The following is a 22,837-nucleotide window of genomic DNA, read 5'->3' as shown; positions in this document are numbered from 1 at the left end:
ATGAGTCATCGATTTAGAGCTGGAAGGGACCTTAGAGATCATACAGTCCAACCTCATTTTAAGGACTATGTGTGCTAAGAAATTTGAATTTCTTTTAAGGAAAAATGCACTCTTTAAATATGTTGTCCATGTATAAAAATGAAACAAATGATCCACTGTCAATAGGCTATTTAAGATTTTCTGTTATTGATGATGAATTTTTACTTAACTATCTACACTGTTCCCTTGATGAGCCTGTGATCTATCACTTACACATTTGCATGCTGCGTAAGGTTAGATTTTATGATTGCTGTTAAATAATGAACCTTACAGAACCTTATTTCATTGGATAATTCAAATTTCTGCTCTTCAAGGATAGGAATAGGGATAATGACTGGATCTGTGATTATTGGTATAGGGAATTCCTAGATGAAGAAACTTCCTCTGTCAGCCACTTAGTGGCTTAACAAAGCTTCAGTTTCCTTATCTGTAAACTTCATACATCTATACAATGAGGAATTGAACTAGATGAACAATCTAGCTCCGTTTAGCCTGTGAGCTAAATGAACTGTTCAAATGGATGGCAATAACAAAATGACACTTAGTATTTTAAAGTTTGCAAAGTACTGAAAAGTTTACCCACATCTCCTTTGATCCTTACAATCCCCCCTGGGATGTTTGTACTGTAAATATGTTTATTTCTTACAGAGGAGTAAGCTAAATGTCAGGTTTAAGTAACTGACCCTGGTTATGTGTGAGAGATGTGCTTGAACTTAGGTCTCTTTTCATGCCAGTTTCAGTGCTCTGTCTACTATGCCAGATTGCCTCTTAAGAAACTCATAGACTCATAACTGCTTTAATAAATGGAACTAATTCACTGTATATCTTGATAAGTTGCCTGACATCCCTAAAGTCTAGTCAGTAGTGAACATCTGCATTAACTGGCCACTATTAGCTACAGAGGCGTGGTTAATTTTAACTACTAGAAGCTCAAATAGAAATGTATAACTTTGTCATTAAATTAGCATAACTAAAAACTTATAATTATTAGCATTTTAAGAATGTTAGTAATATTTGATTAAGCTAAATTAAAGAGCTCCCAATCTATCTTACCTTTTCTCACCTTGATTTAATAATACCCTGATTTTTCTAAATTTTGGATTTTGACCCCATATTAATAGTCTCGACCTGATAGGTAACAAAGCTGTGAGTAACCTGAACTATTTCATTATGTTGTGCAGCTTTGCTCATCTATCAAGTGAACTTACTCTTGACATGTAGTAATTTAGGTTATGCATTTAACATTATTGAGTGTTACTGTTTGGTTCACTTGTCACGCGTTGCCTCTGATACTCAACAGTACTTTAAGGATTTATAGTACATTTAGATCAACTGTCAGTCTAGCAATTTCTTGACAAGACACGTTACCTTTCCTAGGTTGGGTTACTACTCTTAATAGTGTCAGTAGTTAAGTGTCAAGTTTTATTCCATGTTTTTTATTTAAGAGTAAATATAACATATCTTCATAGTCAATTTGATCGAATTATTTATCCAAAGAGGATTAGAAACCTTTCTTATTAACATCTATTCATCTTTACTCTTAAAGGAATATAGCAAGATGTATATATAAATCCACAGAAACCCAAGTATGTGCAGTAAGAGATAAAGGAATGGATATGAATTAGCACAACAAGGGGGCAATAGAGAAGGAGCTATATACTTATTGAAGTGCTCAGAACTATGTAGGAGAAGAATCTGAAAGGAGGAAAGATGCAAAGATGGATTCTGTGTAGAAAACACAGGGAGTAAAGTACCGTGTAAAGAAAGAGGAGAGATGAAGTCAGAAATTTATTTGTGTAAAAGGAAACTAGGCATCCCTGAATGCTCAGAGAATCTGCTGTTCACAAAAGAGATGGAAAACCCATAGAATAAAAGACATACATTGGATAAATGTTGAAAATTTGAATTTGATTTGTTCTAGGTAAATTTTGGAGAAAAATGGGTGTTGTACAGAGGGTTTCCACATCATGAGAATGTTCTCAGTACTCAAGCAACTGTCTCCTTGGCAACATACTTAGAAAGTGATTTACTTTAAATTGATAATTTTTTTTTAAACCTAAGTCATGGTTTAAAAAAATGCCTACAAACTTTAATGCAATGAACATTCTGTCTGTACTTTTAGCTCTGTTGTCAAAACACTATTCTTTGCAGAAATATGAATTAAAATTTTTTTTATTTATGCCAAAATGTAGCTAAAATTTTGGTAATAAAATATCTCAGTTAATTGGTGAGATATCCTTTTAAATAGCAATTTTAAAAACAAAGATTACAAGGTCAGTACTAAGAATACATGTTATAAAGAGTCAAACCATTTAATTACAGAAAACTTTGATCAAAATAGTACAAAAACTAGCATTTTATTAACTCAGGCCCTTAAAGAAAAATTGAAAATTTTTTAAAATGGCTTTGGAGGAGACACACATCATTTAAAGACACATATCATTTTGAACTTTCCTAAGTAGAGTGCCCTGATTTGTTTTTTTGCCTGATGTACCAATGTGGTATTGTATTTAGCATGGAAAACTCATAGGTCGATGCCCCCTTGTGGTCCTTGAACATATACACACATGTGTATGCACTTATTTTTATTTATGTATGTATGTATATATACATATACACACACATGTACTCTAAAACTGATTGCTTTCTATGTGTTTGAATTGAACTATTTTGTAAGGTGTAATAGAGATATTTTTACTCTTCTGTGAGCTTGTAAAGAAAGTACCTTTTACGAGTTTAGCTACCAGGTTGTTTCTTAGTAAAGTGATATTCTTAGTGATATTTATGTATTTTAATATGTTTGTAGATGTCTCTAAGACTTTAAGTTGCAGAATGGATGCTGATCTGCGTTGATAAGAGACCATTTGTTATACCAATGAAATCATAGGTCTCATTTCCCCTCAGCAGGGGTAGGAGGGCGTCTTATCCTGGATTCTCATACTATAGACAGACCAGTGAAGTACAAGCTCTGGTAGGAACTAGCAGATTGGAAAGCTTGGGTTGGCCTTCTGAGGATCAGCCTGGCCAAGTTTGGAAAGGTTCATCATCAGAAGACCACCAATTTATTTTTGTGTGTGTGGTTGGGGTGGTGAGTGGGAGTGGGAGAGTGTGGCACAGTGATGGCGAAGACTGAATTTTGGAGCCAGAGGTCCTTGGTTTAAATCTTAGCTCTGCCACTTAGTTGTCCGTATGACCTTGTAAGGTCACTTTTTCTCCCTGGAACTCAGACTTATCTATGAAAGGAGAAGTGATCATTCCTGAGGCCTATTTCATTCCTAAATCTTATCATCTAAAAGATAGGGATGGATTGCTATGTGCTTTGGAGGGAAGACCCATGCTGCTGAAATCCTATAAAAGATTATTAAATCTTTTAGTGTTTTCATCGTGTTAACCCTTTATGGCAGCACAATTATTGTTTTTCCCATTGTATAGCTGAGGGAACAGATTTAGAAGAGGGGAAATGACTTTCCTAAAGGCTTACAAATGGTGACGTTGTTGATACTGAAACCTTTATATTTTGCTTCATGTTGCAGTGGTTCTACTACACTGTGAAATCCTTGATTGAATGTGTAACCACATAAATCCATTCCGTTACTTTTTATGGTTGAACAATTTTCTTAGGCAGCAGTAACTGAGTAACTTCTTAAAGTCATTAAAAAGCTTTACACTAAGGAAAATAGGGTAGATTTGCACATTTGGCCTGGTTTAACTTTTAAAAATCAAATTGTTCCTAGTAACACTTCCTGTAAAGTCATTTATGTATAAATAGAAAATATATACGTTGACTACAAAGCAATAAAATAGATTTCTGTGTTTGATGCAAAATCAGTCTCATTACTTTATTGCCAAATGATATAGCTGTTTGTGCAAACAAATTCAAAATTGCAATAATTGCTTTTCTACAATTAAGTCACTTGTGTTTATTTTTATATGTAAATGAATAAACCTGTGTTCCCCTTAAGAAGAAATGAGTTAAGGTTTCATGAGATTATTTAAATTTCATCAAGAAATCAAGTGGTTGTTACTGTTCAAATCAGGTATACTCAGGTGTCATGTATTTTCCTTTAAAATTTTTTTCTTATGCAGCAACATTGTAGAAGAGTAATTTTAAGCAAACCCTGACCTCAAACAAAATAACTTTCCCTTTGCCCCCAAAATATGTTGCCAAAAACAACAAAAAACTCTCAGACGTAGAAAAGATTATTCAAAATATTTATCAGGAAACTTTTTTTCCTTTATCTTTTTCATTCCCCTTTGAGAAATTTACTTGGTCAGTGTTAGTGTTACCTTCCTCAGTTCTCAGATTTTGTTCTGCTCTAGGCTACTTTTAGTTAATGCTTTATCATCTGATTCTGTAAATACTTTATCTCATTAGTAGATACTTTGCTTCTAAGTGTATGTAAGGGAATATTTTGGTGGTAAATTGTTCTTCTGAGAAACACTAAATAAGTTATTCTCTGTATTACCCTTCAGTATCTATTCACTTATTTCAGGAAGGAATAATGAAATTAAATTGGTTGGTATCCTTCTTTTAGGGGAAGGAAAAGGGGACAGTATATAGGGTGATGGAAATAGCATATGCTATCCTAACCAATGACTTGTTTTTTAAACATTAAAAGCATATGTACCCAATTTACATATTTACTAATTAAAAAGTCTTCCTGGAAACATTAAGTAGACTATCTTCTATAACCTTTAACATTGTTGCTAATGGATATAGCCTAGAAAATTTCATAGAAGGTCCTTTAAATAATGTAAATGATTATGAATATGTAACTAGTTAATATGCAGCTACGAAAGGATTATCATGTAGAGGTTAATGAACATGCTGCTCTTATGGTTTGCAGGGCTTTTCTTTTTGTGCTTTTAGCTCACTTCATGCATGGAAAGACATGCATTGAGAATGGAAAGCATCCTGTCTTGTTTTTGGTCTCATATTTTAATGGGCCAATTAAATAAGAACTTTTAAGAAGGATTTCATAATAAAGATTTCTTTTTTTTTCAATTTACAGTTAATTCTGTTTGTTTTATAATCACCACCAAATCTGAAACACTGAAATGGATTGATGTGGTTTTAAGCCTAGCTCTTCCAGATGTAAAGCCAGTACTCTATTATATATTACCCACTGTTATTAAGTGTTACTACATGATTGATACTTACTGGGAAAGCTTCATTTTAAAGCTGATTTTTTTATTCTGAGTTAGTACTATGGTTAGGTCTATAATTATAGCATTTTAAAAATAGTATGGCTGCCTCAGTATTTAAAAGATAGTAAAGGAGGACATTTGTGTTGAGTTGTTAAAATGTAGGAATTTAGTAGGAAGCTTAAAAAATTCTTGTAGTTTGGGATAAAATATATTGAACACATATTGGTAGACACCAGGTGGTGTATCTCAAATTAGAAGGTATTTTAGGATTGTTTTTATTATTTTAGTTTCTTTATTTGTTAAATAAGAATCATACAAGTTCTTGGAATTGTTAATAGGTAAAAGTATAGGGAAAAAAGGGTCTTAAGTTTTCAGTACTGTTACTCATGGCTTTCCTGGTGTTTTTGGTTAGTGTTAGCTGAGTCATGTTTGGGCATACCTTTTAGAAAATTTTGGGAGTGCTTTACTGTGATCAAGCATAGTGTGTTGTTTTTTTTTTAAGAGATGATGCTAATCCAGCTGGACTAGGAAAACAAGTAGCTTTTGTGCTTGTTTTTTGTAGCCGGGGAAGTATAACATAGAAATAGTTTTAATTGGCTACATGTTATGTTTAGAAACATTCTCAAATTTGTGTTTAGTCTCTTTAGGGATCTAGGCTTAAGAATTCATGAGGAAAAAATGGGCTATTCAAAGTATGTATTTATCCTAAATATATACTCTTGAAAATGTAACAGAATAACATTGAAGAATTCATTTTTAATGCTTCAGAATAAAAATTACAGGTCAAAATACTTGGAGATGTACTGATAAGTAAAACAGTTTCACTACTGTCTTACTTATTTCTTACTGAGGAAATGTAGATGTTCCATTGGTATCTTGTTATTTATAACATTTTCGTAGTCTACAAAATATGTAACATAGAAAATGGGTGTATAGATTGTACAAAATCCTAGTTATCTTATATCATATGTCACCTAATAGTTATGGAGCAGGTATTGTACCCCAATATGAAATGGAAAGCTGTAATTTGTCCTGCACTTATCAGCCTGCATTCGAGTGTTGTGATAGAGTACACTGCTTAAAGACTAACATTCACTTCCCAGTGCATTGACAAATAAAAATGTCCACAGAGATGCTGCAAAATCTGTGAAGCTGCTGTTGTAGTTTTCTGATACAGTGACATTGCAGCTGTGTGCTGAGCCTTGTTTTTTCATGAGCAGTTATCTGTTTTAATGACAGGTGGTCACTGGCTGCCAAGAAAAGATCCAGCATTGGTAAGTGAAAACTGTTTGATTACATACGTAAAATACTGATGAAGTAACTTACTTGTGTTTTAGCAAAGTAAAAAATAATTGTTTGTTATACTGTTAGTTGAATTTTCTTATTTTGGTTATTGAATGATAATTTTTATGTTGCTGTTTTATTGTGGTTTATCCTTTTCAGATGTTTGTTTGCTTACAATGTCTGTGCTCATGTTTTGAAGTCCAGTGAAATATTTTTCCTTATAATTGCCTCTTTTTAAGAGTAAAATAAAAAAATAATATTGTAGAAAGAATACTGAGTCAGTTTTGGACTAATCTTAGAAATGGTCTGTTTTGAGAGAAATTCTTGTGAGGTGGAGAAGAATATTATAATTCTCTTTTGTTTTTTGAATAAACAAATGTGGTGGGATACATTTTTTTCAAAGTTTAGGAAATTTTACGTATTTCTACTTTGTCTCAGCATTCTCTAAGGGCAAGAGATTTGGTGGAGGGGGATTATTGGAGAGGTGAGGTTACGGGTTACTTGCTATTTTTATGTCTATGGTTAATAGGACACATGCTTGGTAAATAACACTTAGATACGACATTTGAGGAAAATATACTATTTAATGGAGAATGAAATCTTTTGAGTTACCATGAGGTGAAGCAGTTGATCTTATAGATATCAAATTACAATATAGCCTTGCTGTGTTTACCAAGATTTTAGTGAGAGAACAACGGGAGCTGTCCTGATTATTGTCTGCAGGGTTACTGCAGAATCAGGAACTACCCCCTTTAGTGGTGAGATTAAACCTTTGCTTATACACCATCAAGCATATAATATTTTAAATTTATTTTAAGAGGCTTTTTCTTCATGCCTGAGAGATCTCCAAGGAAATAATTTATAGTTAGTGTATATCAATTTTTTTTTGGTTTAAATGCACATAGTCTGCAAGCAGTGGATAAGGGCAAAAAAATCAGTGCAATCTGTATACATCATCATATTAAATTTTGACTATTTGCTTGCAGAAAATAATCTAAAACTAATAAGTTTTACATATATATATTCAAAAGCTGCATTAATTTTCAATAAGAGCAGCATTATCATTGTACCCACTGGTGCTACAGTTAAATCTGTCAACGTTTCTATAATGTACCTTTATTTTGGAACACCTTATATGGCTCTTCCATGTAAATTTAGACTAGATTAATACTTAAAATACAAGTTCCTGGCTTAGGAACGAATTTTTTTTTAAATCCCTCACGTTTGTTAGAAATCTATTTTTGGAGTAATAGAACTTCTTTCAAGGTTAGCTAGTTTAGTATTAGCTTTGCTGTATAGGTGAATCTTTATTAGCATAAAAATGAATCTTCTCTTTTTTGATATGGAAAAGGATCAAATTTGGTGTGGTTAGAGCAAATCTGCCACAGTGGTATATGTTATGAGTCATATGGAGATGAGCTAATACCAACGGAAAGAGTTCTAACTGGCATAAATGGTTCAAAGAAATGGAGAAAGAGGATCATTATGGGGCACTGGTTGATAAGACCAATCAAAATATGGTATTCAAATTTGTAGTACAGGAAATAAATTTGGATAATGAAATACATAAAGTTTCTGCAAAGGTATTGATCAATGCAAAATTAAGAGATGAAAAATGATAAAAATTAAGATAATAGCTGATAATAGCTAATAGTACAATAATGCTTTAAGGTTTACAAAGCATTGTACATACATTATTTTATTTAAGATTAAATTCGGTATATTTTGATCTTCCAAGAGAAATTTTGACAAGATATTTTTCAGGAAAACTGAATTTCATGGTTACGAAACATTCTGTGTTTAGTATCCTCTGTAAACATGATTTTAAAGCTTTCAGTGGAAAATTCCAAAATTTCTGAGAACCAAGAAAGTTTATGTGTTAAAAACAAAAATGAGGAAACTGTTAATTTTTTCTTTGCTCTGATATCAGTGCAGTTGTTCATGTAGAATTCATCCCACCAAGGAGAAACCGTTAACCAGGCTCATTATGTAGAAGTTCTTAAGCATTTGAGAGATTCAGTTTGATACAAAAGGAGAAATCTTTGGTTCAATGATTAGCTTTTTTTTTTTTCTCATGATAGTACTCTAGCATACATATTTTTTGTGAAGTCCTCTTTCAGTCAAAAATGTATTGGTCTGATCATCCACTTTATTCACCAGACTTGGTTTAGGTGACATTAGACTATTTCCAGTTATTAAATTTTCTTTTAAGAAATATTTGTCACTATTTAAATCATTACTTTTACCCATCAAAGGCATTTTCGAGTATTATATGGCACTTGGTAGGAAAAATAAAGGTTTGATAGGCAATTCTGAATTATATAACCCTAATTACTTTTTGAACCATACTCAGTGAAGTTTTCTTCCTTGCTATGCTCCTAAACTGCCTACCTTTACCATTCAACCAGTCTGTGTTCAGAGAATGCAAACTAAGACTAGGTTATAAGCAGAATTAAATTAGGAAGACAGATCTACTAAGAAATCTTATTTACAAGCCAGTGTCACTGCTTCTCTCTTATCATGGATAATTGAGGGAACTATAGCATGGTATAGCTTTATTTTATAATAAAATTTTATTAATTTTCTTCCATAAGAAGCACAATTTTGTTACTTTTATTTTACAAGTATAGAAGATAATAATGTTGAATATTCCAAATTTTCTAGAAGTGACATGCTGTTGATATTAGTTTTGTATAATAATAGTGATAATAATGATACTTATATAGTGCCTGCTATGTGCTAGTTATTAAGTGCTTTACAATTATTATCTTATTTGATCCTCATGGCAACCCTGAGAGGTAAGTGCTGTTATTATCCATTTTAAAGGTGAGGAATCTGAGACAGGCAGAGGTTGTGACTTACCCAGAGTCACACAGATAGTGACTAAGGTCACTTTTGTCTTGAGGTCCCAGGGCTCTGTGCACTATGGTGCCGCCTCTCTGCCCCTATGAAAATGTGTACCTTTTCCCAATAGTAGAAAGGTGGGTGTTATGCCCACAACACCTTCATCCTCTCAAGTTCCTGGTCTGTTTTGGAGGGTATGAGACTGTTTACTAAATTTGCCTAATGGACTTGTATTCCTATAACATTTAACATTTTATTTTTTGCTAGTTTTTTACTTCTCATTTATTGTTTTCTTTCACTCTCATCACTAGGTAGACAGTGTAGGTACTGTTTTCCTGATTTTAAAGATGAAAGAATTGAGGCAGAGAGGTTGCCAAGATATCACAACTAGCTGACTATATAGTGTGTGGTAGAGGTGGAACTGGAACTCAGTCCCTCTGACTGTAACCCAGTATTATTTTCATTGGATGAAGATGTCTAACTTTAGTGCAGTAGGAGTGCTGGACTTGGAGTCAGGAGACCAGGGTTTGAATTCTACCTTAGACATGGCCATGTGACAGTAGGTAAGTCACTTTATCTTTCAGAGCCTCAGTTTACTGATCTGTAAAATGGAGACACTAATCCTTAGGCTATATATCTTACAGAATTGAGAGGAAAACACTTTGTAAACCTTAAAGTTTATGCAAACATCTTAAAGGATATAAGCCATTTTTTTCATATTTATGATAGAGCAGAGAATAATAGGTTAAATATAAAGATTTAATTTTGAAAAAGACAAAGACTTATATGTTCACCTTGTAGAAACGCATTTTTATAAAACTGATTAAATGTAAGACAAAGTGGTATCCCATTTCATGCAAATAGTAACTTAACTCTAAAAATTTTGTTTCATTGGCTGCTTCTTAGGAAAGTCACCAGTTGATACACTTGGACTAGTTTGTGCATTACTAGTAATAGTCATCAAATTTTTGAAAGTATTTATATAAGAAATGAAAAAGTAAGTGTTTATTCATGGGCACCCTTTAACCAAACCTGTTTCTCAGAAATGTTAGCATTGTTTGAAAGGAAGTTGGGTCTTCTATTTTGTTAGACTTTGACAGTAGGTTTCATACATCTAAATTGTCCTTTATTAAGACATTGATTTCTTAAAAAAAATAAGGTGAATAATATAAAAAAAAGATTAGTTTTCATAATTAATGATGTCAAACAGTGGAACAGAGACATGCAAGGTCTAATTAAACCATTCTTATTGCTTAATACAACCACAATGCATGTTTCTCCTGGAAAATTCAGCATAAAATTTTTTCTTCATGTCTCCTACTCTTCTATTCCCACACACTGTTCATATACTTTTTCAAGAAGATAACATCTTGACTATATACACAAACTTGCAGTGACTCAAAAGTCTTTTGCCTTTCATCTTCAAATATGGTTATGTCTGGGAGGCACCTTTGCAATATATATTCTGTGCTGGAAACGTAGTGGGTGTGCAGTAAAATATTTGCTCACTTGAATCGAAAGCTGTGAGTTCTGTCTTCTTTTGGCAAAGAGTCATTTTTTTCCTGTCGAGATCTAGAAATGCCTCATGAAATTGCCCCTCCTTAAATAGTTATTAAACATAGTTTAAAAAACTTCCTTAAATGAAACTTAGCATCTTGAAAAGTCTTTAAACACCTCATTTTAAAGGAGTTTTAACAAAAAAAATAAACTGAAAAGCTTAATAATTGAATAAAATTTTGAAATAAATTGAAATTTATTTACACATGGGAAAATAAAAATTTAAGGCAGGGATACTAGAAAATAACTTAGTTAATGGAAAAAGCTAGCAGAAGATTTGTTGGAATTGGCATCAGTCAACTTTCCTTGCTTATAAGATCTTCCAACTCTAAAAAAAATCAAATTCAGCAAATCTCATTGCTTTTGGCCAGTGATTAAATCTCTTTCTTTTTTGGTGTTTTAAGCTGGTCCCAGAAGTCCCTGTGTCACTTTTATCCTAAGCAAGTGATGTAGAACTTGGTTCTTTCTCCCAACAGTTATTCTTCTTGTTGATTGCATTCATGAAGATGATCAGAAACATTGCGACACTCTTGTTTTTTATGGTTTTTATAATACCTTAAAAGTGAAACATTTCTTAGGGGATTAGTGCTGATCTGCAGGGTTAAGTCTCACTCTTATCCTCTCTCCCAACACCCCTCTTTTTTTTTTTTTTTGGTGAGAAGAAATTGAGGACTCAAACCTGTGTGATTGGCAGGACTCACAAAAGAAAGAAGTACAAGTTTCCTAGACTTCTTCCTTATTATTAATGTTTCATGCCTTTATTTCTGGGAAGAATGTATTCTGTGGATTTATATCTTGGCTGAAATTCTTAATGAGAGATTTGAAGTTTTAGTCATATTATTTCAGTTACCAAAACTTTTGACCTTTACTAACCTGGATGTAGTTGAAAAGGCAACCATAGAATTAATGCGATCATATTATCAGACATATCTTGAGTCAAGTATTTCACACTTGCCTAAAATGTATTTTCTCTATTCCCATTGTTTTAAGTTTTTATTTTTAAAAGGTAAATGAAAGGGAGTGAAAAAAGAAAACACAATATCAGCATTTATCCATTAGAGACAAATAGTCTTTGGATATTAATTTTAGCAGGCACTGTGACTATAGCCGCATCTTGACCCTTTGGTGTTTGATCAAAGTAATTTTTCAGTCACAAAACTGAATTAAAAAAAGTAAAAGTTTCTTTCTCAAAGTACTAAGTAAATAATAGAATGAGACCAATATCGAAACCTTTTATGAAAACAGAAAGAACCCTTCTGTATGTTAGTATATCTATAGTCAGTGTAATTTTTTGATCTTGTATTGCAGGAGCTGTGGTCTCTTAACTAAATTGTTTAGGACAACTATTTAGAGATCATGTTCTTGTTAATTATTATACATTGGACAGTTAGGCTTACTGACTAATTCAACCTTTAGAAGAGTTCTTCAAATTGTGATTTTTTCCAATCAAGAACAGTGCTTGACTTCCACTGGCCTACTTTCTTCAGTGACAGCATTTTAAAACATTCCCCCTCATATTCTTTTTTCTTTGACGTGGTTTTTATGTAGTTTTAGTTTGGTTCAAAAAAAAAATAACATTGTCAAGAACATAAGAGAAAAAAAAATCCCAGAAATAACTGAACCCCACCATTTTAACTACTTTCCTATATGTCCACATAGTATTCCTCAGAACATTATTAGTAGCACGGTGCCTGGCACATGCTAGGCATTTAATAAATGCTTGTTAATGATTGATAGTTTTAGAATTGAATGACTTAGAGAACTTAGATTGATTTGAAGGAGCTTTTTTTCTTTCTTTACTGCCATCAACTTCATTGTCACTTGGTAATTTAGAATATGTAGAGAAGATTTTTGCGGGGCGGGGAGAGGGACGGGTGTGTGCTTTTTTTCTCCACAGGTAGGCTTTGAAATAGAAACATAGTATATACTAACTCTAGTACTGCTCTCTAAGCACAGCAACATTTAAGTGATCATCAAGGTGTTTGACTTGTAAAAATGTGTACATAAATAACCAAAAGGAGAAAAAAAATCGCATAGTGGATTTAGAAAGTTTTGTGTAAGTAGTAAGAATTTTATTTTTTTTAGCAAGGAAGAGATAATTCCATGGGTCTTTTCCCCTGAGAATTTTAAAAGTGATGTCCTTAGGAACTATGTAGAAAAATCAATATTTTCTGTATAAAATATTCCCCAGAGATATCTTATGTGCTGTTTTTGAAATAAATGTAAGGAAGATTCTTGAGATATATCTGAACAAATTGTAAAGGAAAAAAGTGCAAATATACTAGAAAGAATAGAAGATTAGACATAAAGTGGGTTCTAGTTTTGTTTTTATATTCACTTGTTGCTAGGCCTTTGTTGATCTTTTAATATAAATTTATCTCTGTGCTTTGTAGTTTTCTTATCCAATTTAAGGTTATTGGTACCAGACAATCAAAACAGTAGGTCATAGATCTAGAGCTAGAAGGGCCTTGGAAGTCATTGAGTCTAACTGCATTTTACGCATGAGGAAGAAACAGGCACAGAGAGGGGAAGTGATTTATCAGTGCAGGGTCACACGGTCAGTGTCTGAAGTGGATTTTGAACCCAGGTTTTGTTGATTCCAACTCCACTATGCCACATTACCTCTGATGTTTTGACAGTGAATGAGATAATCCTTGAAATAGCTCATAGATAGACAACTTTAGTTTGTTCTTATCAAATATACTACTGTTGATTCAGAAGCAGAGGGTGGTAAGCTCGCTCATGATTTTTATTCAACTCCATTATCAGAGCAGTTATCTTTCATTGGTGACTTATGCTCCCCCCTCTCCTCTCCCCTGCATATTTGACATCTTTTACCTAATTGCTTCATTCATATTTCTCTCTATTGACAGTACCACCTCTGCTTAATTGTCTCATTTGGACATTTCAGCTCTTCATTTAATCTTTTTGTGCTCATTGGTTACATCCTAGCAGAGCATCCTCTTGAAACCTTGCCACTAACCCAGAGATGGTGAAAAAGAACATTTTTGCTTAAGCTATTTTGCAGTGATTTTCAGGGAGGAGCTGATTCGAGTTAACTGTGGGGGGAAATAGACAGAATAATGAATTTAGATCCCATTTCACCTCAACTCCCAGAATATTGGTTGCCCTATACTCAATTTTTAAGAAATATTTTATTTTAAAATTTTCTCTACCTCCCATCCTTTACCCCCATTGCAAAAAAAAAAAAAAAGAAAGAAAGAAAGAAAGAAAGGAAAACAAAACTCTTTTAGTGAAGAAAAACAAATTCTCACATTGGCCATGTCCAAAAATATGTCTTATTCTACATCTGGAATCCATCACTTTTTCAGGAATTGTCTGGCATGCAACATCATCAGGCCTCTGGAATTGTGGTTGGTCATTGCATTGATCAGAGTTCTTAAGTCTTTCAAGGTCATTTGTCTTTAGAGTGTTTTTGTTATTGTATAAATTATTTTTCTGGTTCTGCTGACTTTACTCTACATCAGTTCATACAATCCTTCCTAGGTTTCTCTGAAATTGACCCTTTTGTCATTTTTTGTGGCACAGTATTTCATTACATTCATGTATCATAATTTATTCAGCCATTTCTCAATCGATAGGCACCCTCTTAGTTTGTAGTTCTTTACCATTATAAAAATAACTTATAAATATTTTTGTACTTAATGGATCCTTTTAAATGTAATTATTTTAAAAATTCCAAAGCCTTACTTTTACTCCCCTCCTTTTCCATTTTTCCTGACTCACAAAATGATGTGAATAATTGAGAGTGTATTGTGTTGAAATAATTAGTTATAAATTCCCAGGTTTTTCTGGTAAATGTCTCTTCACAACACTTGAATAAAATTCACAGATCTTCTGTCAATTCTTATAACAGTACCAGTGTTCTTCACTGTCATAGTATTGTTAAACCTATGCATTAATTATTTTTTTCCCTCCGTAATCTCTTAGAAAAGGCCTGAATATTTCTCATTTTAACCATCTTTCCTTAGTCCCTGTTAGCATCTTCTGACACTAGCTCTGCTTTGGTTGTTACTTTGGTTGCCATTGCCCAAATACCAGCCTTTTCTTTATTGCATCCTCTCTTTTCTAAGCATTATTTAAACATGAGAAATAACTGGTTTTAGAAAGAGTTGTGTACAGTTTTATGATGTGAATGTTTTGTTTAGAGTCTGTTTTAGAGAATCTCAGTTTTTGTTCTAACATATAGGTCAGAGCCAATGCTAAATAGAATTGTTAATAAAATGATTTTAAAACAAAAATGATTCAATATATGTAGCTGCTAAAAGTAGCTTTTAAAATTAGTTTATTTAGTCAAATGGTAGGTTGTCTCCTGGTAGAATTGTTTATTGTGTACATTTATTTAGTATTTGGTACAAGGAATGAATTAACTTCTGTTTGTCAACAGGATGAAAGTAGAGCGTGACTATGAGGCTCTTCAAGAAAGACTCAACACATTGCCAGATAAACTCTCTTATGATATTATGGTATGTATGATACATTTTGTTTAAAGTAATGTGATTAATCATTTTATTAGATAGCAGCAGCAGCATCAAGGTATATTATTCAGGCTTACGAAAGAGTACTTAATATACGTTAATTATAACCATAGCTAAGCATTTGCTTCAGTTCTTGTCTTTCAGATCTGTCATAAATTTTTATATTAATGACACATGAGAACTGATGGCATAAATGCTAACAAAATTCGACATTTTTGGTATGCAGTTCTATTGTGTAGAAAACTACAGTTATGACAGAAATTTGGCACTTATTCATTTCCTGTTATCCAGAGCAAGAACAGGCCATAATGTTTTGTAATTCACGGAATTAAGCTCTGGGACATTGATTTTTATATAAAAAGGTGCTGCTAATTTTTTTCTTAATGATCTTCATATTGACATAGTGATCTATTCTTACTCCCTGAACTTGAATCTTTTATTCTAAGTGTATTCCTCATGTTAACATCATTCTTGTTTTCCACGTGAACCAAAATTAAGATCTTGTAAATATGGTTCTCCCCTCTGTAAACTTGTTAAAGTCATTTATTTTTAAATGTGTGCTTCATAAAAGCATTTACTAGAATTCGTTAGAGTGATTCTTCATAAGTTAATATTTCATTACTACTAGTCTGCTTTCTTCAAGACCATTGAGTAAATAAAAAATGTGTACATTTATGATCCTGTGTTTTTAAGCCTATGAAAAATGAGAGTTTGAAATTGTTAACAAGTCATAGCCCAAAGATAGGAAGCTTGGTCTGGATTTTTTTTTACCTGTACATTCATCCAGAAAACAAAAATAGGTTGTCAGATTAAAATAATAAGCTTAAGTTAAAAAAGTGCAGTTGAGGATTTTATTTTTAATTTACTATACTCACTTAAAATCACTTTGAAGCTCTTCAAGTTATTTAGTGCAGATAATACATCTACTTTGTAACGTGTATTTTTAACTTTTTTTTTTCTTTTGGATTTATAGGTACCTTTTGGTCCTCTTGCCTTCATGCCAGGACAGCTTGTTAATACCAATGAAGTCACAGTTTTACTTGGGGACAACTGGTTTTGCAAATGCTCGGCAAAGCAGGCTGTAGGTTTAGTAGAACATAGGAAAAAACGTATGTATTCCTTTTAGGGGGTGTTTCGTGTGTGTGTGTGTGTGTGTGTGTGTGTGTGTGTGTGTACACAAACAGGTGCAGAAAACTTCAAGTTTACAAATGGTTTGTTACTGAGAAAATTTCTCTGTTGGTAAATTAGTCAAGAATTACTGCATCTGAGTTGATCTGGTAAATAGGATATTATAAAACTTTAACAGTGGCAGGTGAAATTTCAGGTTGGGCAATAATGGTTATATTTATGCATTTTCAGAAATTAGAAACAATACTTATGTGTCATTGTGGGCAGTTCAAAACTTGGGGACAAGTTTTGACAAATTGATTTTGTTTTCCATATTCTCATTTTTGTATATTTTTGTATATAGTATTATAGTTAGCAATGAAGATTTGTTTTCTGCACAAAGGTAGACAAAGGTAGAAACATTTTAAAGATGAAATTTTAAAGATGGAAGAAATTATATGTTTCTTCCAATATTTTATAAGTTGAGTTCTTTTTTAAAAACATTTGTTAGTACTGATTTCAATATTGGGTTTCTTTTAAATGTGTCAACTATTATTTTCATAGACTGCCATCCTTCTTATTGTTTATTTGATCTTGATTCCATGGTTTTTAGTTCACATTAGCTAAATCTTTAAAACCCGTTTGGAGAGAAAGGTTCAAGCTAAAATAATGCTTTTATATTTACTGGGTGGTTTGAGGTCCCTGTCCTATTTTCACTTAAGCATTTGTTATGCCATATATGTTTCAATTTTGTTTCTCTCCAAAACTATTAATAACCTAACTAGGTTACTATTCCTTTGAATGTGATGACTTTGCTTATAATTCTCTTGTTTTATCTGAAGTATCCATTATCTGAAAAATCCATTAAAAAATTAGGTTTTTGAAATTTTTTAACTAATGTTCTTCCCAGCATGTGGCCATAAAAATATAACTCTGGTTTTGATAGTCTAGCCACTCCAATTTTTCCCCAAACAATCTTTGTCTCTGGAAAAAATTTTCTTCTGTATAAATGAAGTAAGAGTAGGTGATATTATAGGTATTTTAATTCCCTGAAAGGTCAATTTTTTTTACCTGTACATAGCTGGGTAGTGGTATCCCTCGCTTGCAAAACCAATTTTGTAGTAGAATCGTAGGAATAAAGGCAGATCGTTTCCTCTATGGGTTTAAACTGACACATTTTTCTTTCTTGTGAATATTATCTAGAGTAACGTGAGCATTTGTTCAGGCAATAGATTACATTTATAGAGTGCTTTTTTCAGAACTACAAAGCACATTTTAAATAATTTTATTGTTGCATTTTATATCACTTTCTACAGCAACCATATAAGATATTGTTTTGATAAGATACTGTGAAGATATTGTTATCCTCATGTTGTAGACTAAGAAATTGAGACCAGAGAGGTAAAGTGATCAATACATCTACTGAGTGGCAGGACTAGGACTTGAACCCAAGTCTAATATTCTTTCTGCTATATCGCACTGCCCAACTTGTGGCATGCACGGCTCATTTGCTAAAGTAGAGGGTAGTTTAAAAAGAATCAGTGTAATTTTGAGGGAGTACTGGGATAATTTTTTAAAGACCTTTTTACCAGCAATAATTAACTTAGAAGGACAAGTTCATGGCTGCTGAAGTTAGTGTATTCTATAGATATTTGAGAGATCAAAATCTTAAATGCTTTCCCTAATCTGTTAGTTTAACAGAAGAATGTTTTGTATGATAAAGTTCTAGCATATAGAGATATTTATGCAATTACTCAAAATATAAGAATTTTAATTTTGAATAAAGCTTTGAAAAACACTGGCTTATTGATAGTGGAATGCTAATTTAAGACAATTGTTAGATACATATAGATATGTTTGAGAAATTGTTAGGGTCAGCGAGTTTTAAGTGTGTTTTTGTAGTAATTTGTAAAGGTTTTGAAGAAAATGTTGTTTTTAGATATGTTGTAGTCAGCTCTCCACATTTTGAAAGGTATTCTTTGAGTCTTTGGCATTCCAAGAGCAAAACAGCCCTTTGAATTAAAAATATATTCACATGTTAATTTTAGTTGAAACTTTTTAAGGCCACAGAGATCAGAAAGACTAAACAGAATTTGAGCTATGTTTGAGAATATATAGTGTTATATTATTTAAATTAACGATTCCATTAGGGTTCCTTTTTCTATGAAAATAGAATTTATATCTTATGTAGGACTTTACCTTCATACTTGGTGAAGTTAATGATTTAAGTTAACTTTCTCAGTGCTTTTGCATCAGTTCCCAAAATATTTGGTTGAAAATATATGCCTTGTGGAATTTTGGAACAATTCTTAAAGTTGTGGGGGGATTCAGTAAACATGAAATTCTGAAAAATGGATTTTGTGTGTTTCTTTGTAACCAACTTTTTCGGACCTGTCTGAGGTGAGACAGAGAAGAAGTAAGCCCAATTAGAGTTTGGCTTCAGAAACTAATTTTTTAACGACATGGGTATGGGACGTCAGAAGGCTTACTTAAATCTTGTGAAAAGTATTTTTAGATCAGTAAATATCTTTTTCTCATTTTAGAAATTGAATTTGGAAAGACCAGAGAAAGAAGTTGTTAAAGGACAATGGGAAGCTTGTTTAGTACTTTAGTTAGCACTTCAGTGAGCTGTGGGAGGAAAGGGGAAGCATTTGGAGAACACCTTATAGGCAAACTTTTATTTCCTTATTTTATTTCCTGTTGATAAGAGCCTGAAGCAACAAAATGATTTTCCAGGTTGAGGTATTGTTCCTCATGGCTTGTGCTTGTAACATTTTTGATATGAGTTGATAAGATTAATTACAGATTAGTGTTCTACTATTTTTTGTTTTGTAACATACTATTGTCATCAAACTGTTTTCCTTTATATTCTGTAGAAATTTGTGGAATTCTTAAGTGTGGATTTTATTTTGTCTTTGAGGTAAATTTTTTCCTCCAGAAGAATACATTTCTAATTTCATAAGGGGAATCAGTGAGCAAATAGGATTCATTATGCAGACAGACTAGACTGTCCTTTATGGATATTTTCAGTATTGTGTTCCATTTGTGTACATGAATGTATAGGTAAAAATGATTTGAATTTCTGTACTTATGGGTATTAAATCTCAAAATAACATTTAAAAGAGGAATTAGAAATATTGGCTAAGAGGCTCTAGAGGTATTTGACTCTGACTTCAATAGAGCACAGTAATATTTAGAACTGAGTTTTTCAAGTAAGCTGATCTGAAGCCCTAATTTCGCTATCCAATGCTTGCATGTCTCTCTTGGATACGTCTTTAAAACCGTACATACAATAGTCAGCCTTCTTTCGAAGTTTTTTGTAAAAACTTGATTTCTTGGTACTTAGAAGCAAGATAGTTTGGTTAGTACAATTGAAATGTCTGAAAAAAGAACTTTTCGTGTACTCTAATCTTTAAAACAGACCACCCTGGCCACACACAGGTCTCCTAATTGGAAGTGGATGATAAAGATGAAGCTGCTGTAGTGGAAACCAAATGAATAATTCAACTCAGCTATATTAATATTTAATTGAGTGCCCATGGGGTGTGCAACGTTTTACTAGGGGCTATAAGGTAAGATCTTATGGAATATAGAACAGCCTGGCCCCTGTTAGGGTTCTTTATATCAATTCTTGGGTCTTTAAGATAAAGGTAATGCCACAATGCTTTACACATAGTAGGCCCTCAGTAAGCATCTGTTGGATGAACAAAATGAATTTTGTTTTTTCTGTGTGATTAGTTTAATTCATTAGGCACTTTTTTTTGACAATATTTTGTTCCTATAACATGGCTTTTTGTATGAGAATGCATCTATTATATTTTTGAATTAAAAGATGTTGTTTAGCTGTGGAATCAAAAATAACAACATGTTTGTTATGAAGAGGGGCATTTGTGATATGGAAATATGGTCAAGGTATTGCTAGATGATAGCGGCATCAAGCTTTGTGTTAGGGTAGATTCCACAGTGTGGGTAAATAATGCCTAGTTAGTGCTATAGTTGCATGAGGTTACTTTTGTTAATTGTATCTGAGTCCAAGGAAAGTTGAGTAAAACTTGAGGATACTAAAACTTAATCTTTAGTGGGAAAATAGAAATGTAAAAGATGCCACTTATATGTGAGTAGGTAGAAAACACATTCATTATACCTGAAGAGGGAGTGGAATAGAGCCCTGGTACTTGCATAAGAATCTTAAATGTTTTCCCTGAAATACTGTATGAAACAAGCATAGTTGTAGGTATAGTTCCATATTCAAGTTAAGTTAAAGAGGACATGAAAATAATTTGGATTAAATCATTATTGAAAATAATAGGAAAGGTAGCATGGCATGGGATAAGAAGGCTTGCCATCAGGAAGACTTGTATTCAAGTTCTTCCTCTGACAGATAATTGTTATATGACCCTGGGCAAGCCACTTACCCTGTCAGTATCCCCCTACAACTCTAAGATTGAATTACTGATTTGCAGAAGTGAAGAGAGTTTCTATAGCAGAAATTCCCAACATTAATAAAATCATAGGTATAAACCAAAACAAACAAAAAACCCAAGCCCACTTCAAATTCTATAAAACATCTTTTTTGATCTAGTATTTATAGAAATAGTTCATTTATGCTAAATAATAGTTCTGAAACAGTTATTTTTTAAAAGAAAACCTGCCTGAATATTCTGACCTTAGCAAATGAAGTCAAAAACTCCCAAACAAACCTAAAAACACATTTTACAATATGTTGTGCTCATCATTAAAAAGTAGGACAAAACCTTGAAAGTAATTTTCTCCTTAATCTGTTTTTAGTGTTATTTACTAGGCATTTAAGAATTTTAATAAGTCATTTAAAAGTATATTCAAAAGATATTTCCCCACCTCTAAGACTATTTTTATTTCCTACAAATGGTTATAACAACCTTTGGTTCAGTGCTTAAAAACAAAACTCTTACCATTTAGGCTTAGGAGTAAGTTCAGTGGCTTGGAAACCTTAGATTAAGATGTTTTCCATGGCTGTACCTGCTATATAGCTCAAATTTATAATAGGTAAGTTGTACTTTTAATTAAAAAAATAACCCTGAAGATAAGAGAGATAATTACTGTGGCCCCAAAGAAGGAATTTCAACTTACAGTTTCCAAGCATTTTCTCATCCAATTCAAAACTGTTATTTATATTATCTATCTTGATCAAAAGAGAGTTTAAAAAAATTAACTATAGACAAATCATTTCATCTTTTCTGGGCTTCATTTTCTCATCTGTGAAAGGACCAAATTGGCTATTCCATGAGTCTAATAATAACTAAGCTATAGAAAGAAAGAAATTATAGTACACTTTTCATAGAAAAGAAAAACTAAACCTATTTTTTGCTTCAATTCAAACTTTGTTGTCGTGTTTCCATATTTTCCTGTTTATTGGTCTTTAAATATTTGTTCCTTGTTTTGGGAACATGAGAAGTAGAGTATATACATAATTGTCCTATTGTGAGGTTGTATTTGTTACACTTCCCTAAAGGGTGTTTAACTGCACTTCTGTTTTACTTCAAAAAACATTTGCATTGTCTTAATTTTGTCTGGGTATATCACCTAAAAAGGTTTTATGGCAGAGGTTTGCAAACATTTCCACTAGGGGGCACTCTGTATTGAAAATGTTTTGAAAATGTTTAGTTGTCTTAACAGCAGAAGAGAAAAAGAAAGAGCTTGGTATTGGAATGATTTTAACAAGAACTTCAGAAGTTCTTTACTATTACATTTCTACCGATAACTCAGTGCATTTGAAAATATTGATATGAGAAACTTAGGATTTACAAATTTTTAAATAGTATGTAAAATTCTAGTAATTTGCATAAGGTCAATCTGAATTATAGAGTGTATTGCAAAATATCCGTTTAAAGTCTGTTCCACTAATGTGATATTTCTGAATAGTGGTCCTGATGGGCATATCTTAATGGATAATAAGACTCTTTGTAGATTAGCACTATTCACATCCTCTGAACAATTCGTATGCTAGCTTTTCAACTAATTCATCTTTTTCATAGACTAAGCATGTCCTCTGCTACCTTGTTTGCACTGTTAATTTGCATCCTAGATCATTTTTTATTTATAGGAAAGGTAAAAACCTTCAGCCTAACCCTAGTTAAATGAAATTTATCAGAAATTCTGAATTAGTGGAAGTTTTACTATATTAAGCAGTGCTTGCTTCAGATAAGAGAGCAGGCCTTGGTCATGGAGTGAATGATACTTACTAAATAAATTATGCTGGGCTTATATTTGGACTTAATGCTACATGTTTTAAAATATGTAAAAATTTCCATTAACTTACACCTTGATAGCTAGTTGGAATATTTAGCTTTTACATCATTTGGGAATGCTTGTTTTCTCCT

General features: G+C 32.5%; 1 protein-coding gene across 1 annotated transcript in view; it reads left to right on the top strand.

The window, feature by feature from the left end:
* Nucleotides 1-22,837, top strand: part of URI1 (URI1 prefoldin like chaperone) — a 69,296-nt gene that overhangs the window by 30,129 nt on the left and 16,330 nt on the right. Inside the window, exons 2-4 of the mRNA XM_036751642.1 lie at nt 6,427-6,461; nt 15,281-15,359; nt 16,345-16,480. Coding sequence (XP_036607537.1) covers nt 6,427-6,461; nt 15,281-15,359; nt 16,345-16,480 — 250 coding nt within the window. The remainder of the gene's footprint in view (nt 1-6,426; nt 6,462-15,280; nt 15,360-16,344; nt 16,481-22,837) is intronic.

Source organism: Trichosurus vulpecula, chromosome 3 (genome assembly GCF_011100635.1).
Source record: "Trichosurus vulpecula isolate mTriVul1 chromosome 3, mTriVul1.pri, whole genome shotgun sequence".
Classification (NCBI taxonomy): domain Eukaryota; kingdom Metazoa; phylum Chordata; class Mammalia; order Diprotodontia; family Phalangeridae; genus Trichosurus; species Trichosurus vulpecula.
The sequence above is the reverse complement of the archived record's forward strand: the minus strand, read 5'-3'. Positions and strand labels throughout refer to the sequence as shown.